The sequence below is a fragment of the Trachurus japonicus genome, chromosome 17, assembly GCF_045865225.1.
Source record: "Trachurus japonicus isolate A0001 chromosome 17, Traja_1.0".
Classification (NCBI taxonomy): Eukaryota; Metazoa; Chordata; class Actinopteri; order Carangiformes; family Carangidae; genus Trachurus; species Trachurus japonicus.
In genome coordinates, this window is record NC_140923.1 from 24,945,544 (window position 1) to 24,965,178 (window position 19,635).

Here is a 19,635-nt window from a genome sequence, read left to right on the forward strand (position 1 = left end):
CTTGCCGACCGACCGACCAACCTCTGCGGAGAGCTGGGGTACAGGGGTACAGGGGTAGTAGTCACAGCCCGGACGCTCCGGAGCGGCGGCGGCGGCGGCGGAGCTCGACGACTGAAGTGACCGCGGTCCCGTCTGTGTCCATTGTCAGAGCCGAGGAAGCAGCGGCCGCTCTCTGCCTTCTCCTTCTTCCCCTCCCGTCCTCTCTCTCGGCTCGTCTCGGTGGTCACGGCTCTCTGCCCACACCCCCCTCCTCCTCTACAGATTTCAGCCCTTCATCCAGCTCGCATTCAACAGTGGGACAGACTAGAGCCGACGGTAGAGTACCACCTGCTGGCTCCGCGGGCTTCGAGCACCGGCTTACAGCTGGGCAAAGCTACTGAAGCAGCGAAACTGTGTCAACCTGCGTGCAGCCAATGAACCTGCATGTGTGCATACTGCAACCTGGATCTTATAGGTCTGCGTGGAGACCTTAATGAAACACCGTCCTGGAGGAAAAGTCACGACCTGAAAATAAAATAAAAGACCTACTCAGAGACACACTACAGCACATCCAGGCCCTATAAGACAACATACCTACATGTAGGCTATACACCATCAATTTAGGTGTAGCTGCATGTGGTTCTGTCCTGCGATCGTGACGTGGGAGAGGAAAAAGAGAAGTAACAACAGTGAAATCAAGCTTAAGGAGAAAAAAAGAAGCAAACTTTAATGTCCCAAGATCACCAGGAGGATTTTTTGTGAGCATTATTTTTCAAAACTACCAACATCAATTAGTGGGAAGAAAAACAAAATGGTGCAGCCATGTGGCCAACATTTTCAGTTCAGTTTTAAAACAGCAATAAGCCAAATAAAGATCAACATAGAAAAAAAAAAAATTATAAGAGAAAAACATCCAAATCAAAAAAAATTACCCTCCCGTCATAGGACATGCAAAAAGTAGGTCTTTGTAAAGAATGAGGTGGTCAGGTTCAGGTGTTGTGTTTTCCAGTTAGATCTAAATATGTCAATGATGTTGTGCATCTAACTAATACCGGTAGTTACTTATCCAGTTAGTGTCACAGAAATACAGAGTGCAAACAGGTTACCGACTTCTCTACACACACAATTCCTACATAAAGGAGATATAAATATGAGTCTGGTGCCCTGCACAGGATGGGGGTGCCTCACATCCACATCTGGAGTTGGACACAAACTGTCATCAGTTTGATGTCGATTAACAACATTAAAAAACACTTGGTACCAACTTGTGGACACAAGTTAAACCTTTGTGGTTGGTTTTGTCTCCATGGCTCTGAGAGCTTTTTTTTTTTTACCAGGTCCTTTCTGCAACTGAGACTAACTTCTTGATGGAGATGGGGGCATGAGGGCATTTTAACTATTTGAAACCGATTTTTAGGGCCATGCATTTCAATGATGTGAAATCCAGTGGCTTTGATCACAAGGAAACCTACAGTACAGTAGGGTTAGTACAATGTGCAAGTACACTGGAAACAGATTAACAGAGGATTCAAGTGTAAAACCACACAAGTGTCAGTCTAAACTAAACGATGTGGGATGAACTTACAAAACATGCAGAATATTGAAACTCGGACACAAAGTTCACATAATAGAATAAACCAACTACTCCGTCCTTCACATGATGCAATACTATTTGTGAGAAATGTACTACTCTAAAAGCCCAACACTTTAGAACAACAACAACAACAAAAAACTAGAGCAAGAAAACATGAGGCATTTTAGGACTCAGGTTCTACCTTACAGTACATTAACATTACTCTTGAGTTATGTCTTAATAAATTAAAGATGTCCTTGTATCAGTTTTCAGTTTTCATAGTTCATGTACAACAACATATAACCTCTAAATTATAATCAGTAGACTTGCCAAAATAAAACTCAACATATCTTTCACCACAGTCCAACGTGGTGAAATCTACGGTCAGGTTTCTCTTCGACACCTCTGCTCTCAGACGGGGCCTCAGAAGTTTTCATCATCCTCTGTAGTGAGTAGTGTTCAGGTACTCTTTGAGTTCATTATTTCTCTTGCTTCACTTCACTGCACTTATCGGTTACATTGTACATAGATGATCTAACTGTTTGCATGTTTTCTTGATACATGACTTTAGGGCAAGGGTCTTTGGGGAGTACTGCCCTCTAGATTTGGCTTATTTGATGCTTTTAGGTACCATGCATACGGTCAAGATGATACCTATCTGCTAGCTTTAGTGGCTTCGGGGGCCAGCAGAACTGAATGAAAACTTCATTCGTTTATAAGCTGGTTATGGTGCTTTCACTTTCACTCTTTTGCACGCCTAAAGAGATTACACTTAGAAGAGCAAAAACAAAATTGTCTCCTTCTATTCGGATCTTTGGAGCCGTCGTCCTCAGATCTGGAGACAAAGATGTTTTTCTTTTACGTTTATGTTTTTAAAGAGCTAATTCCACCACTTGTTCTTTGCGGACCACCTTGAGAAAGACCTGCCTTGAAAGACGGCCCACTACACTAGCATACGTCACTGAAAACCTCAATTAAAACAGCCTTTATTTAGAAAACTTTCCAACTCAAAGCTGAGAAAGAAAAGCGAATGATCTGTGGCTGTGTAATCCTCGAATATTATCTCAACTCTGTGAGGCACAACACCACAAGCACTTTTGAGTTCACGCGAACAGCCAGTGTTCTTACACTCCTCTCTCCTGGATGCTTAGATGTGATCAAATGCAGAGCCTTGATTCAAGCTTTGAGTTTAAAAAAGTTGCCATGTCAACTGCTTCAAGAGTTGTGTCCCCTTTTGTTTTCTCTCTTTCTCTCTCTCTCTCCAAGTCACAGAGGACGTCCTGTTGAGTTAGCTTGGAGGACTTCTGTGTGAGACACCTCTTCTTCTCCATCTTTCTCAGCTTTTGGAGCAAGATTCTCAACCATACCGCCTGGAGATCCCGCAGGGTTTAGGGGTGCACGGGGGACAAGATGACACGGTCTCCCCCCTCTCCCTGCTCCAGAATCAGTTGGACCTTCCACCCGCCTCGACCTGTCCAAGGTCTCGCCTCTCCAACTGCGCTGCTCCTCCGCCGCCGTCGCCGTCGCCGCCAGCTTTCTCCTTCGCCATGTCTTCGCATGTGAGCAGCGGTGCCTTCTCTCCTCCCGCTCTCTTCTCTTGCTCTCTTCCTGTCCAGCTCTACTCCCACTTTTGCTCTCACTCTTGTGATTGGTTGGTTTCTCACGGTCTCTCTCCTGTTACTTTCACACAGTGGTGCTTCGGTTGTAGCAGTGGAAAACGGGTATCCATGTTTGTTCTTTTTTGTTATTACCCAGATTAAAATACCGATGAACTAAGCTTCACACAGGCCTAGCTCCTTTTCAGCAACCTGTAAGAATAAAGAATACAAATGCATGAATATATGTTAGATTTCAGGAATAATACAATTAAAGCAATAATGAGATCATTCAGGAAAATAAGATAATTAAAGCAGAAGTAAGTGATATATTTGTGTTAATATAAGTCTTAAATAGTTATATCTTCCGACAGCAATCACTTACATAGAGTGTTTGGACCGAAACACGGGTCTCTCAGTCCCTCTGCTCTGCTCTGAGCCGAAGAGAAAACATTTATCGTATCCTACAGTTTTTATCCAATGAGGAGAGAGAACGGCATGCAGGGCTGTGTGTGCAGCCAAGGAACGCCGTGAATGTGGCGACGTAGGGACAAGGACTGTTATGGTGCGTTCAAGGAAACTCGTATTTTTCCGACCGTGAAGTGGTACCAGTTCGATCTGGTACGAGTTCACCGGTCGGAAGTTACGAGTGGCCGTTATAGTGACTTTCACCGGTAAAACAGGTCGGAAAAACAGGAGTGGGTTGCCTGAAACGCTACAAAGTCGTAAGTTGTGACTTGAAGCTGTAATTTACGATTTCAAAAGCCTGCCTGGAACGCAGCATTAGCGAAAACGACCGGACCACTTACTTCTGCTTTAACTCAGTTGAGAATTAGATGAGAAGGTTGCTCAGACTCTACAACACAATGATATGTTGTTTAGGGCTACAGCTAAATAAATACATTTGCATTTTTTGTAATTGAATGATTCAAACTACGCGAGTCATCGTTTCATCCCAATTCTTGTTTGTTTGTACTGTAGAAAAAACAAAGTGTAAACATGACCAGTTTTGTTCTAAGCTAAGCTAGCTGCCTTCTGGCTCCAGTTTCATTACTTCTCAGGTAATTCTCAGCAGCTAAACATTTGAGCAGATTCTCCTCAAACAGCAGACAAGGCCTTTAACTTTAGAGCGTCAGCAAAGTTCACAGTGGAATTTCTTACAGTCTAGTACTGGGACAGTCCAGTCACACCACCGTGTTGGTAGGCCCGCTCCCCCTGGTAGGTGGAGTCCTGGGACAAAGCCACATCAATCTGGGACTTGAACTCATCTCCTAGGTAACTGTCCTATAATGGGACAAACAGAAAGCAAAAGAGACCAGTCAACATTTATTCCCTCACTTCTTTCCAGGCAGAAAAGGAGTAAATGCTTTTAAACAAGATGAAGTCTTTACTTGAAGAGGAAATTGGACAGGACGTTGGAATATGCTATAATGTGCAGACAGCCCTGACATGAAGTATTAATTGCTGTGAATAAACACACTGCAAACAGCTTGCCTAATAAAGTGCATCCTGTTAGCAAGTCCTAAAATCTCATGGATGCTTAAATTTATGATACAGATTTATTTCCAATAAATGACAGTAGGACTAACAAACCTGGGAGAGTTCAGGCTGGGAGAGCCCGGGCTGGCTCATCTGTGACGGCTGGCTCATGTTGATGTAGCCCTGTGTCAGCGGCCCCTGGGAGAAGGGCTGAGAGCCCAGGTCCTGGCTGGCCTGGCTGCCGCTCATATGTCCTCCGTGGCCGCGCTCCCCTCCTCCGTTCCCTCCACCGTGGTTCCCCATGTTGCCGCGGTTCCTTTGACGACCACCTCGAGTCCCGCCTCCTCCTCCGCTGCCGGCCTTGCCCTTCATGCCTCCACCACGACCTGGGAGAAAAAAAAGTCAGGTGTCACAGTTCAGACAAGAGCATAAAAGCTTTGACTGAAAAACCACCTAGGGCCTCTGAGAACCACGCAGCTGGAAAGGGCTCTGAGAGTTTTATGTGTTTCTCACCTGCTGTGGGGCCGTTGACCTGCCCCATGAACCCAGAGGGAGGTATGGGAGGCATCACAAGGTTGAAGGGGATGGGGATGTTCATGGAGGTCATCGGATTGGGGCCTGTGCCAATCATGCCGATCTGGTCATGGGTCTGGAAATACATGTTGGACATGCGCCCTGCAGTGGGAAAACAAAAACTAATTAATTTTACTTCCTTTTGAATGATGCGGCGGTGTGCGAAGCTAGTATTGTAACATGACGGTACACATGGCTATTGGTTTGGTATTTTTGATACTTTAGAAAGTTGAGTCAACCTGTCTGCAATAACAAAACAGTGTATGTCCTTAGTAATGAGGATTACTGGAAAGAAAATTTCAAATATAAACAAGAATTACATAAATAAGTAAGTGTGTTTTTCAACATGACTCACCGTTGCTGCTGCGGTCATAAACAGATCCAGGTATGAGGGCCTCCCTGGCATCGTACATGGCAGTACTCATGAATCGACCCCCCTGTAAAAATAAAAATGTGACTTTCAGTGACAATTCTTTTTAGACCGCTGCTTATTAGTTCTTGTGCACACAATGGTGAATTACTTTGTTTTCCTCTAAGTTGGTACGGATGAAAAGTACATGGGTCATTTCTGAAATGCATCCTACAGATACCTCACTGGGGAAATAAACTTGTGGCCCAGTTATGAAACCCTGATTTAAGCACTCTATATGCTTAGTGTGTTAAATACACAGGGACATAGACACACACAACTCACAGGATTGATGGTGTTGACCAGCTTGCGTGGTTTGCTGAATTGCATGAGGCTCTCCCTCAAGTTGTTGAGGGGGCCTTCGACCAGGACCTTCTGCTCCTTGTAGTAGTTCAGCAGGTGGTTCCACAGCGGCTGCTTGGACAGGGCCTTAGGGTTTCCCACAATGATCACACCATACCTGTGTGACCAAGGCAGAAGATGATTGTTAACAAAACACCTAATGACTGAGAGTTAACATTCGTTAGTGGTCCTAACGGCCGCTGCCTTCACCTGGCTCTGGTTAGCGCCACGTTTAGACGCCGGGGATCATTAAGGAAGCCGATGCCTTGGTGCTCATTGGCCCTCACACAGGACAAGATGATGAAGTCTTTCTCTCTGCCCTGAAAGGCATCCACACTGGCAATCTCCACCTCCTACCGAAAGAATGGAGAGAAATTAATAGGAAAATCTGACCAATGATTTAGGAATACACATTTACTAGTAGAGACGAAAAAAGCACAAGGCTTACTTCAGGCACTCACGCGCAGGAGACAAGGTGATGCGTAAAAAGCCTTTAATTAATCAGGGCATGGATACAAAAGAACGCCGACCGGTTTCGACCGACACGGTCTTCTTCAGGGCGTGGATCAAGGATCACAACACATTTACTAGTGGTGGGAAATTATTATTATTATAAATATTTGCCACTCTACCTGATAGAGCTTGGTATGGAGGGAGCCACTGAATTGCATGTACTGGACCAGGTACGACCTTTGTCCCTCATAGGGGGTTATGATGCCGATCTGGTCGGGTTTTGCTCCAGCCTTCAACAACCTTGTGGTTATTTTCTCCACATTAGCTGCCTCAGTCCTGTATGAACAAGGAGGCTTGTTACATGATGGATAATGTTTTTTTAAGTACTTTAAAAAGCTAAGCAAAGCAAAACGCCTATAACAAATTGGGGCGGCACAATAGGCAAGAAATCTCAAACCTGTTGAGGTAGGATGTTCCAGAGCTGGCAATTTCCTCTTGACCTTGCGTGACGTAAAAGAACATGGGTTTGTCGGGCTGAGGCCACTGGAAATCGAAGCCTTTCTTCACACGGTCAGCTATGGAAAGAGTAAACAAACATGTACAGTATGACTCAGTACACTGACTATTGTGTACATGAAAGGAGGAATCTTGGCAGGATAAGCTTCAGAGCATCTGTGATACACCTGCTTCAAAGACCATTGAAATACAGGTACAGCCGGCCAGGCGATGCTTCACATCATGACAGTAAAGTCCTTTTTCCCAGCGACTGTGTGTGGACCAAGAACAAGCTGCGCTCTGAAGCATGAGCAGGAATTTATAGGCCACTTTCTAAGACTTTTCTATTTCAGACTCAGTCTGAAATAGGAAAGTCATATCTGAGCATCACATAATTAGATTTTAACAAAAGTTTATTCCCATCTTACCAGCAGTGACTCCGTTCTGCAGAGAGCCTTCATAGAAGATGTTGGAGGGGAAGGCGCTGAGGGCCGGGTGCATGCGGTACTGGACCTGCAGACGGATTGGCCGGATGCCCAGAACCACCAGACGCTCAAACAGAGACTGAGACAGACCTGCTTTAGCTGCCTTTTTACACATCACCACAGGACCCAGCTGGCAGTGATCACCCACCAAAATCAACTAGAAAAAAGAAAAAACACATTAAGTTATTTATGAGAATAAAAAATAGATATTTATGGAGACTAGAACACCCTACGACTGCGGAATAACAACATTTTAAGTAGACAGCTGATGCCATTAAAGGTTTCACAAACTCTAACCTGCTTGGCCCCCAGGACCACGGGCACCATGCACTCGGGTTCAGTTGCCTGGGTGCTCTCATCGATCAGGATCGAGCGGAACTGCATCTTGGCCAGACGAGGATCTCCAGCTCCAACACAGGTACAACAGATCACATCAGCATTCTAGGAAAGAGAGAAGCAGACATGTTGAAGAGCTGTTTTGTAAAACCAGTATCACATACTCATTTTAGGGGCTCTGAATAGATAAGCAGAAAAAAAATTACTAATTGAAAGTAATTATTAAGCCTTAGCTGGTACACAGTGCTGAAGCAGCCCCGTCAGAAACAGGAAGACATGGAGTGGGTCTTCAGCAAGACCAGTCTTCATACCATTAGCAGCTCCCTCTCAGCAGTGCGTCTCAGAGCTCGGTAGCGCTTCTCGTCTGAGGAGGACAGTTCACCAGTCTCATCCTTCAGCTGCTGGAGCTTCTGAAGTTCTGGCATACTGCAGGTTTGAATGATTACAGCAGAGATCAGAGTTCTGCTTTAGAGCAAAGACCAGTATCTGTAATAATTCATTATTTTAATTAAGATTTTTTGTACTTTAAAGGTTCAGTGTGTAACAATTGGCAGGGTTTATTGGCAAAATCTGAATATACTACCCATGAATATATTTGAATAAGTGTATAATCGCTATAAAATAAAATTTGTTTGGTTTTCGTAGCCTTATAATTATTCTTTTATATAGCAAACTAGAATCTGAACGCTAGATATCACGGTTTTACCCCCATATTACACACTGGACCTTTAAAGCTTCAGTTGGTAACAATTATTCAGTCATATTTGCTGGAACTGTCACTATATTCTAATGGTCAGACATTAAATGAGTAATTTAGGACAAAATCCAACTCCTCTGGCTCCACCCACAGCCTGTAATCGTATTTGCCGAAATCTACCGCGACCGACGATTCTCCACCAGTCAGGTAGAGGGAGCAGGAGGAGCAGCCAATCGCCACTCCTACACGTTGGACGAAAGTGAAAGTAAAGTCCGCGACTTGGTCGGAAATTTCAAGACAACACACCGTCAGCTCCCTCTTTTCACCTCTGTCACCCCCCCTCCCTCCCTCCACACACGCAGACACACACAAGAAGAGTGTGTTTCATGGTGAGAGAGAGGTGTGATCGTTGTGGAGTCTCCGGTTGCTATGGAAACGGTACGTCTTCTGTGGTTGCGTGTATGGCTACTTTGTGTGTGTGCGTCTGTGTGTGCAGGGGGCGCTTTCCCTTTCATCAACTTACCAACTGGAGCTTTAACCTAATTTCAAACCAGTGATTCGTTCACAGGAAACTGATCCTATTTGAAATTTAAAATACTCATGGGCCTAAATGGTCCTGTGATAACTACTAAAACATTTGTGCTCAAAGTTTTACCACAAAAGCGAAGTGAGTCTTTACAGTAATATCTTGTTATTGACATGTTCTACCTGTCCATGTTCCGGGTCTGGTTGTGCAAAGCCAGGAAGGACACAGGTGAGTCGATGGCTTCCCTGCTCTTGGCACACAGCCTCACCACCTTGAGTCCTGTCTGGTGGATCTTCTCTGTCAGCTGGTCCACAGCAATGTTACTGGGGGCACACACCAACACCGGCCTAACGGGGACAAAAGTTACAGTCTAAGAGAGCACAACACACAGCCAAGCAAACATTCAGGAACAGTACTGGTCAATACATTGTTATTGAATTTGAAGTGATAAAATACCCGCCAATGGAAACAAATATTTTTGCACATTCAAAAGAAAGTGAAAACTTGTCTCACCCGTTGCCCTGTCTAGCCAGGTGGTAGACGATGGTGGCAGAGGTAACCGTCTTCCCTGTGCCAGGAGGACCCTGGATGAGACTGAGGGGACGCTGCAGCACTGTCTTCACAGCGTACACCTTAATAACAACAAACAACACTGACATCACTGAGGGGACAAGAATTAAGAAGTTTGACAAACTATTAACTGTAAACTATAACTTAATATGGTGATATGTATAACCTCAGTCTTCACACTCATCTCGGCCTTATTGATTTCTGGATGATCACTGGCATCATTTTTCGGATGATATATTACCAAAGTAGAACCAATGAAAACAATTCAGCTGTGTAACTCACCTGAGAGTGGTTAAGGTCAGGCAGACCTTGAGCGGTGAAGCGTTTGGGCAGCTGACACTTGATGACCACATCTTCTACCTCATGTCCCAGCAGTTTGTGGTAGATGTAACCAGACACTGAAGTCTCATCCACAGCAAATGTCTTCAGGGCACTCTGCATCCTGGATGATGGAAACAGGAATATTTGGACATGGTTGTCAAACAGGATAAATGAAAAAGAGCTAGATGACTATCTTTTATTCTTTTTTAACAAAAATAAAGAGGTAGACATTACATCGAGAGAAAGACATTTCTTGTGAATACCTGTCAAAGGAAGTGGACTTCCACACAAAGTCGACCTGAAAGTTGTGTGGGATTTCAACCGGAGCCCCGGCACTGCTCCTCAGCTCTATGGCGATCTCGTCACCGTAGTCTGGTGCAGTAGTCAAGGAAGATTTATTTATTTGCGATTGAGTTCAGAAATAGGTGTATCTTTCTTTTTGCTGTTTGCCTTTAATTGATAGGATAGTGATAGAAAAGAAAAGATTATGAAGAAGACTTCATTCTGTGGGTAATGGGAGGGGACTAGATAAGCTTTTGCTTCTCCCGCTTTCCCTTTCGGCCATGTGTATTGTATTATTTGAACTAAGATGAAGTGTGATGATGATGATTTAATTGACATGCCCGAAATAAACAAATAAATAAAATAAATAAATAAATAGTTGAGAGACAGGAAATGACAGGAAATGGGGAAGCAGAGAGAGGGCGCACCAAACCAGATTTGGGAATCGAACCCTGCAAGGACTGTAGCTTCTACATATGGGGTACCTGCTCAACCCACTGAGCTATAGGGCGCCCCTATGTTTGGTAAAACCTACCTGAATATCAGTGCACCATTTAGAAAATCTAAACTTCTTTCTTTCTTTCTTTCTTTCTTTCTTTCTTTCTTTCTTTCTTTCTTTCAAGGAAGTCATACTTCCCATGGGCGAAAACTCACCAAACTCTGCAGAAACGTCCAACCCTATGCCAGATTCACTCAACTCCAAGGACATGTAAAAACTTTAAAAATTCCTACCAAACCAACGGTAGATGCTACAGTTTTGAAACTTCACCACAATGTAGATCAGATACTGCTGAAACTTTTGTCCACTTAAACTTATTACAAATTATGAAGTCCATCACTCTGTTTTTTTCAATAACTGTAAAACTTTTAAAATGTATCTCCTCCCACAATTTTTGCTCAATTGACACCAAACTTGCTACAGAGCATCTCCAGACTGTCCTCCACAAAACTTGTTTCTCGGATTTTTGATTAAGCAAAAATTGAGCCTACAGTGCATGAAAACGTTTGACTGTAAACAGTACTGTAAACATATACCATCAAATTCTTGATAAATACATTTTCAATCTTCCTGAAAAAAACAGAATATTCTGGAGTCATGGTTGATGAAGTTTGGCAAATATCAGAATTTTATCTCAAAAACGGAATTTTTGAGAACATTTTGAATTCTGCTCTCATGGGAACAACTGCAGTCAATGTGAGAGTGGAATTTATAAACATCATATTTTCTCTTATGAAGCAAAACACGTATCATTAAAAACAAATCACCAACATTTCCATGCTGTCAAGATGCAATTTATGTATTAACAGATTTTTGTTTAGATAACAGGATTTCTGACATCTTGACCATTTTTGAAACAGCTGCCCGGACACTGACTCCTTGAGTCTATTTGAGAAGACACACACCATGTCTCACTTCCAGATAATTAGCTCAGTGAGTTAAGTGCTGGTTTGTGGTGCGAGGGGATGTGGGTTCAAGACCCAGCAAGGGTGATGATGATAATGACACATCAAAGTGCGATAGACAAAGGTCTTTAGTTCCAGATATTGTGGGTTCGAGCCTCAACTGGTGCAAATTGAACATTATAAGGTCAACTTTCTTGTCGTCCTATTCTCCTTTTTGTTGCTCAGAATTTGCCTAAATTTGCCAAAATTAGCCCGGACCCGACCCATCGCTGCGCAGCAGCTATAATCTATATATAGACTTTAACTCCAAAACCAAAAGGGGGCTGTGGTGGGAAGACACAAGTTTGTCAGTGTTGTTGTAGTTGTCTACAGCTACCACTAGATGTTACTAAAGACCAGTATTTCACTAGAGGGACATGATGAGCGAGTAAAAGAAGAGAGACCCAAGTGTCTGTTTCAAACACATACAGTGTGTAGTATATAGATACAATGCCGATTGTTACAGCTGTAAAGGATACTGTCAGGGACTTTGATGACATGTCCAATGCCTTTCCATGGAGGGGCCAGGTCTCCTTTGTACCTCAGGCAAATTTCATCTCCCTGCATCAGTCGCATATCTAGAAGACAGTGGACACAACAGACATACAAACTATAATTAAATTATATCATATATATTATCATTATATTTAATTTTAATTAGGGCTGCCAAAGCAATAATAACGACTAAACACAAATTACTTTTAACACCACTAATTGTTCTGATGTGCTATTTACGCAAGTTCTATAATACATCCATGGCGGCAATGCAGCAGCAATGTGTGGGTGGCAAGTGGAAACAAACCTCAGAAATTGATAATGAAACGGCTCTTTTGAACGGCAAGTTCAGCTTCAAAGTCCTGCCAGAGAGTTCTCTCCACAAGACCAAAGTCATTTGCATTTACTGTCAATGTGTGTTTCCACACAGGCAATGTTCAAGTTGGCCAAGTTGAACTTTGGGCCTGAGTGCAGTGCGATTGGGTCAGTTAGATCACAGCAGTCGCTCTGGGGTGCGCACCAAAACGGGAACCGTCCTGGAGGGGTGGTCTCGGCGCAGCTTCAGTTGAACTCTGGTGCGGTTTGTTTATGTTAACGCAGCCGGACCTCGATCTGCACCAACTGCCTGGTGAATGCCACAAGTATGAGCTAAAAACGCTACCATAGCCGCACTTCATTTTCAATGTCAGAATTGAATTTGCAGAGAGTGGTCAACACAACCGATATAAAATTAAATGAGCAGCGCTACAAATAACCTGCCTACTTATGTGCTGCGTACATGTGTCTGCATTGTTCAAGTTTAGTGTTAATACTCAATTATACAATCCGGAGGGAGTTATGTGAACGTTACATACTACACGTCTTTTTTCGGTCAGTCGTCATGGTAACATGACGCGCTGCCAGTAGTGCAGCGTTTGGACCAGAGTAAAAACAAGTATGTGTGAACATGAACCATACTAGCTGAAAAATGAAACAATGTATCATTTTCACATGTATGTGTGAAAGCTAGTATGTCGAATCTCAAATATTAGATGCTGGCCAGGCTGCCTGACGCAGAGAGCCCTACTCCTCCTCAGCAAGAGCAGACCACGCTGATAGTTTGCAACAGAGATGGATGAACAACTGTGCAACCAATCCATCTCAGAGATTATTCTGGGGGATATTCTGGACAGTATTTGTGCTCGTTTCAGATTCTTGCAATAATAATAATAAACTTATATTTGCATATAGCAAACAGATTTGTCCATTCCCATGTTGATAACAATATTATAAAATAATAACTCGAATCATGAGTGAAAGCCACATTTGTAGATATTTAAATTATTATTAATATTTGTCCTATTAGACACTTTGCAATCAGTGCGTCAGTATAACATGAAAATGTTCAGTCAGACAAAACACAATATTGATACATTTCACACAAAACTTCCAATACCTGAATCCGTCTTTGGAAGAGTGAAATATGCAATCCTCTTTTTATTCAGCCCCAAGTCCCATCTGACTGTGATGTTGTCCTGAGTCTGTTTGGAAGGAACATTAAATTATACATATATTCAATTATACATTCAACATTTAAAGCTGAAGAAACCATTTGAAAGTTAAAATTATCCAGACAAAAAAAAAAATAAAAGTACAGTATTTGCTTTAAAATCTCAATGGGAAACGTGAATAATGACTGACTTTTATCTCCATCATTAGAAAATTAACCAAATTCAACAACAACTGAAAAAAAAGTATTGATTATTTGATTTACATTAGATTAATTAATTAATAAATAATCAAATTTGAAAATTGCATGAATAATTAACTACATTTATTATACAAATATCTACAAACATTGCCATTTTTTCCTATTCAAAATTTTCTTAGGTTTTTGTTTACCTGCGACTCTTTGAGTTTCTTGTCGTAATCAGCTTCCAGCTTAACAAGAGGACCAAAGATGTTCTGGTACTGATAGGCATCCTCATATCGCAGCAAGACGTGTTGGGGCTCCTCATCCACACCAGGCTTTTCCAGGTCCTCCAAGGTCGCAGTGGGATTTTCCTGCCGGAACAAAACACGCACAAGATAAAAGATTGAAATATGGATAGAGAGTCAAATTAGAACAGAAAGCCACAACTCTCTTGTTCTACCTCCCTCCTGGACAAGAGTAAAGAAAGATCATGTGACTGCTTCCTCAGTACAATTCTTCGCTTTTTTGGCCACTCAATAATGATGGATGATTATTAGTGATCATGGCCATTATCCAGAGGAATAGCAGCTACGATACTGGCTTGGAAACATGTGTTGTTGTTGCTCAGTGAGATGTCACAGCAAAAGCAAAGATGTGAATAGAGAAATTAATTATGGCTGAATTCGACCTAGCTACTTAGGTTTTGTTCTTCTGGTGTTGTGCATGTTGGCTCACTGTCATACTGTCATTCATTCATTCTTCAGCATTGGTTAACATTAACAAAGCACTGCTGTCACAGAAAGGAAATACAGAAAAAGGGGTTAGCACAGTTTTATAAAGCAGGAAACTACAATAAAAGATCAGGTTGAAGTTATGTTGGTTTAGAGTACTCAAGTAGTACGGAGGCAGGAGTGTGCAAGGGCAGCTGCATAAACAGTACCTTCCAGAGCTCCTCCAGCTTGTTGATCTGCTGAGCGGTGATCTGGCGGGCCCTGAGCTGCTCCTGCTCTGACGGGATTTTGACCAGCCAGGACAGGAAGCAGCGGTCCTGAATGAGAGGCTGCCACTGTGAGCTGTCCCAGTTGATGTCTTTCAGGCTGCTCTGGCTGGCACATGGCTGCCTGTGTTACAACCAAAACAAAAACATGAAAAAAAAGTTCTGAATTCCCTTTCCCTGACCCCCATCAGTGGGGAGTTCAGAGTGCACAGTCAGCTGTGTGAATTTGGCGTTACCTGCACAGCAACACCACTACTGAGTCAGCCTTGGCGGGGATGAAACCCAGCAGGAAGACATTACGACAGCCACAGTTGTAACACTCCAGTACTGTTTCCCCCAGAGGGCCGTCTTTATGCAGGGTCACCTCCTTGGACTTTGCTCTCACCAGGTGGTTTACAATGTGGCTGAAAGTGAAGAGAAAAATAATTAAAGCTCCAGCTGGAGGAAGCACAACAGACCACAGTCTTGTATACATCAAGGGCATTTACACAAGCGACATGTCCTTAAACCTCCAGTGGGATCAACATGTCTGGGTGATTTTCATGTTATTCAGTCAGGCTGAAACTAACTGCATTCACAAGAGAAGTCTGAAATCTTTCAGATGCTAACAGAATAAATCATTAAAACATATGATCCAAGGGGCAATCATCCTTTCAACAGGCTTTCAACATGCCTGTTCTTGTGTTACGTCATCAACAACTGTTTTTTTTTTTTAAGTATATTTTTCGGGTTTTTGCCTTTATTTGATAGTGATGACAGTAGAGATAGACAGGAAATGGGGAGGCAGAAAGAGGGGGAACGACACGCAGGAAAGGTCTGCCCGACGCGGGACCCGAACCGGGGACGCCCGCGGCGAGGACTGCAGCCTCCACATGGGGCGGCCGCCCCACCCACCGCGCCACGCACCGCCCCACGTCATCAACAACTGTGACGGCATCTCCTCATTGTTTCATTTCACTACCTTTCATATGCTTTTTGCCAGTATTGCCACAAAGTTACTGTTCAAGCTGTAGCACATTGTGAACCAAATCATCATAGACAACATTTCTATAATTTCAAGAAATTAACAAAATCTGGTCAATGTTTTTTTTTTGCTGTTGTGTATTTAGTCAATTCTACCTTGATTATATCTAATAAATAAAACAATCGGCTGCTTTAAATTAAGATTTCAAAGAAAATACGTAACTTTATTTTGGACTCAAATACCTTAATATTAGCTTTAGAGGCCCATGACAGTCAACAGACATAACTATTCATCTGTCAGCTGCCATCACTCTGTACAATGATTCTACTCATGGAAATGGGCAGGTCTTTTTCATACTGCGCTATACTACGGTACTGTAGTATAATATATTAACACTATTGTACATTGGATATTCAGCACACAATAGAGCAATCAGTTTACTTCTGCTTTACATTTTCTATTTCTATATATTTTATTAATTATTAATTAATTATCATATTATTTTGTTTTTATACTTTTTTCTGTGTTTAGTCAATTTAGTCATTAGCCTGGGTCATAGTTTCCAATATTGATATCTTGTTTCTCTCTCTCTCCATCAATCCAGCCATCCCTTCATCCATCACAAAACAATCACTGTCCATTTCTAACTGAAGCTTCCAAAAGACTTCTTGTTACAGTCACTCTATAGTGCACTCTTGCTATGATGATAGCGCACCTGTAAAATGATGCTCTCTCTTAGTTCATTTAACAGAGTATTAGCAGGGAGGATCAATAAAAAGCTGAGAAGCCAGTGTGTCTTACCTGCCGGATGTGTTTCCACGGCCATTACAAAACCACTTCTTGCTGGTATTGCAGTAGACCACACAGGCTGGATCATGAATCCCACAATAACTAAAATAAAAGAAGAAGAAAGTCAAAATTTAAAAGGAAGATAAACATCACCATTACTAAAATCTAGTCTATGTCTCAGAACAGAGCAAGCACAAAAATATAATTTATGACAAATTCTCAAAACACACTCAAACCTAAGATCAATGAGAAAGAGCAATCTATCTTTGAGCAGTTTCATAGATAACTACAGCAAGTACATGGTAAATACTCTTTTTTTCCCATTTTCATGACAAAATAAGTTAAATAAGAGTGACTAATAGTAGCGTAGAGAGATGTTATATAAAATGTTAATTCAAAATATTTAAAAAAAACTGTCAAGAATTGTGAGATTTGACAGTTCTGCTTCCTTATATTCCCTGGGGTGAAGTATGTTCCAAAATGTAACAGCATGTTGCTGAAGGGTATCAAAATGTAGATTAAAAAAATACTGGCGAAAAGAGGGAGGCACATTAGCAGAGAAAACTGAACTCCTAATTCTCTGTCCAACAGAATTTTGCTTTCATTGCCAAGATTCAGAAAAAAAAGTATTAAACATATTTGACACTGCTATTGATTTGTAGGTGAAATATAATTCATAGCATTTACAGCATATCATTTTTATAGAAACAAATTGAGTAGTTATCCCACTAAGCAATCCTGAATGTTCTCGCACGTCAGGCACTCTCAGCTGGACTTATTAAGCACAGCCAAACTGACAAACATGAGCTGTGAGTATGAGAACAGAGGAAACCGGATCAATCATGATTTACATCAGTCATGATGCAGAACGTTCTGATCATTTGGCTCATGTGTCATCTGTAGATTGTGCTAATTAATGCATGTGCATCTGTAGGTAGGCGAGAGTGTTGCCAGTAGAGTAAACCACTTGAAGTGAAGCGGCTGGGATGGACAGACACCAGCATACCAAGTACAGACATGTTCAATCAGAGGCTAAAAACGACAGAAACGTCTTCAATTATCTTGAATTGTGCTGAAATTTGAGATGTATTTGAATGGTTGTGTTGCAAAAAATGATTATCATATATTACTATGTAGCTTCAAATATCAACAAATAAAAAAAATGCACATGGACAGGGGCCTACAGCCAACTGACACTGCAAGCAAAGACACGGCCTGTATGAACATACCCATAACAAAAACACCCATTTAGTGCAGACAGACAATACATGCAATAAAATAAAACCAAAATCAAAACCATATAATATGTCCTGAATGAAATAAAAACCAACATGTGATTATTTTCACTGTGATGACTACCAGTGCACCAGTCACACTTGTCTGGTCTTTTACCTGCAGGCGTGTGCAGGAAGGTCCTTGGTGTAGTAGGTGTCCTCCTCATCCTCCTCAAAGTTCAGCTCCGCCAGAAGCTGGCTGGCCTTCACTACTGGGTCGTCTCCATTCTGCAGGACCCCATCCGGACCATTAATCTGAACACACAGGAGAATTATATATTAATATATACAGTATATGAATTTAAACTTTATGTCAAAACTGAACTTAATCACTGAAGAATCATGGATTGTGCTAAAATTAGAAAGCCAAACATACAGTTCATATCTTGAATGATTATATTTTACTAACAGTCCAACTTGCAGACTGCACATCAACAAATGGTTGGCTGACAGCAATATAGCACACTGACAGTATCTACATGTAACTAATGGTGTCCACTGACCTGTATGATTGTGGCTGTCAATGGACACTACAAGTAGTTAGTGCATATAAGTGCTAGTGCTAATAAATATGCTCATAAGTGGATGGTCTGCAATATTGGCAAATCCCTGACTCTCCTCAGTAACATTGCAATAAAGTCCTGAATATTTACATGCTAGCCGTGTCAGCATGCTAACTGGGCGAGCTACTTTAGCCAGCGTGCTAGCCAATTAGCGGGATAAAAGCATGGTGACAGATGGGAGGCGTCGCTGCGAGCTAACCGGAGGTAGCCAGCCAGCCAGCCAGCCAGCGATGCTGTCAGCTAACGGGTCAGCTAATTCGTGTCCCGACAACACACAGTAGAGGACATATTTTTTGACACCGAGCCGCCGGGGATAACCACCACGCACCTGGCCGTCGAGCTGGCTCTGGGTCTGGCCTTGAGTCTGGGTCTGGCTCGGCAGGGTGAAATCGGTGAAGTCGTACTCGGAGCCCTGGGTGTCCGCTCCCAGCAGCTCGGCTTCCTCCGTGTCCAGGAACGTGAGAGTCTGCGAGCTGGGCCCGTACGCCTCGACGCTCATGGTTGTGGCTTCTTCTCACCCACGGTGCTTCAGTCGTATCCGAGTAATCCACAGGCGACTGCCGTTCCGGGGAGAAAATGAATAACGGAGGCAGACTATCGATGGGAAAATGACAAACAGTGGTGGTGGAGAGATACAGAGAGAGCCTCGGCTGCTGCGGCTGCGTACCGTTTGTCTCCTCCCCTCCTCCTGCTCGTTTCCTAGGCTACTCCACTTCCACTTGTCTCCTACAGGAAGTCACCTGGAGGGAGCGAGGGAAGGGGAGGAGACACGTGGACAGAAATGGGACACTCGGCTGCTTATTATGGTCACAGAAGTCCTCTATTAAAAACTCAGAAAGTTTATTATGCAACAGAGTCAAATCTTAACTAACAAGCAGCATTTGTGAGCGTTTATTTTTAATCAGGTTGTTTACGGGGACACTGCTGGTTGATAAACTGGATCAATATGCATATAGATTTTTAGATAAATCTTGTCTTTTTACCCATAGTGGGAAGAACATTACACCGACTGAATGGGTTCTATGCAGCTATAGGCGTTTATTGATCATGCTATTAAAATACCCCCTGGAAAAAGCCTATTATTCTACCTTAGACCTATTAAACCATAGATTATTCTTGTCTTTTTATTATTCTTTGTCCAGCTATAGACTCCCTGAACAATTTTGAATTGCATTTTTGTTAACTATTCATATAGCTAGTTATTTTTTTAATAATATATGATGCACCACTGGAACCTTCTTCTTGTTTACCATCGGCTGAGAAGCTATAACAGGTCAGATCCGCTGTGAAGTTCTCATAAATAGGCTACTGGTGCTTATATTA

At 42.5% G+C, this 19,635-nt stretch overlaps 1 protein-coding gene across 1 annotated transcript; it reads right to left on the bottom strand.

Annotated features, from left to right (window-relative positions):
* Window positions 1–2,798: 2,798 nt before the first annotated feature.
* Window positions 2,799–19,131, bottom strand: LOC146970664 (regulator of nonsense transcripts 1-like). Its single transcript, XM_085804178.1, has 24 exons — window positions 18,641–19,131; window positions 17,868–18,004; window positions 16,488–16,577; window positions 14,959–15,126; window positions 14,666–14,846; window positions 13,935–14,096; window positions 13,489–13,573; window positions 12,038–12,136; window positions 10,097–10,205; window positions 9,795–9,954; window positions 9,456–9,574; window positions 9,125–9,289; window positions 8,031–8,145; window positions 7,681–7,824; window positions 7,327–7,540; window positions 6,861–6,978; window positions 6,583–6,739; window positions 6,161–6,303; window positions 5,894–6,068; window positions 5,555–5,636; window positions 5,140–5,301; window positions 4,741–5,012; window positions 4,309–4,431; window positions 2,799–3,360 (listed from the first exon to the last, which is right to left on the bottom strand). The coding sequence occupies exons 1-23, from the start codon at window positions 18,809–18,811 to the stop codon at window positions 4,312–4,314; spliced, it is 3,348 nt and encodes a 1,115-aa protein (XP_085660304.1). The 5' UTR covers window positions 18,812–19,131; the 3' UTR covers window positions 2,799–3,360; window positions 4,309–4,311.
* Between the last annotated feature and the right edge of the window lie 504 nt (window positions 19,132–19,635).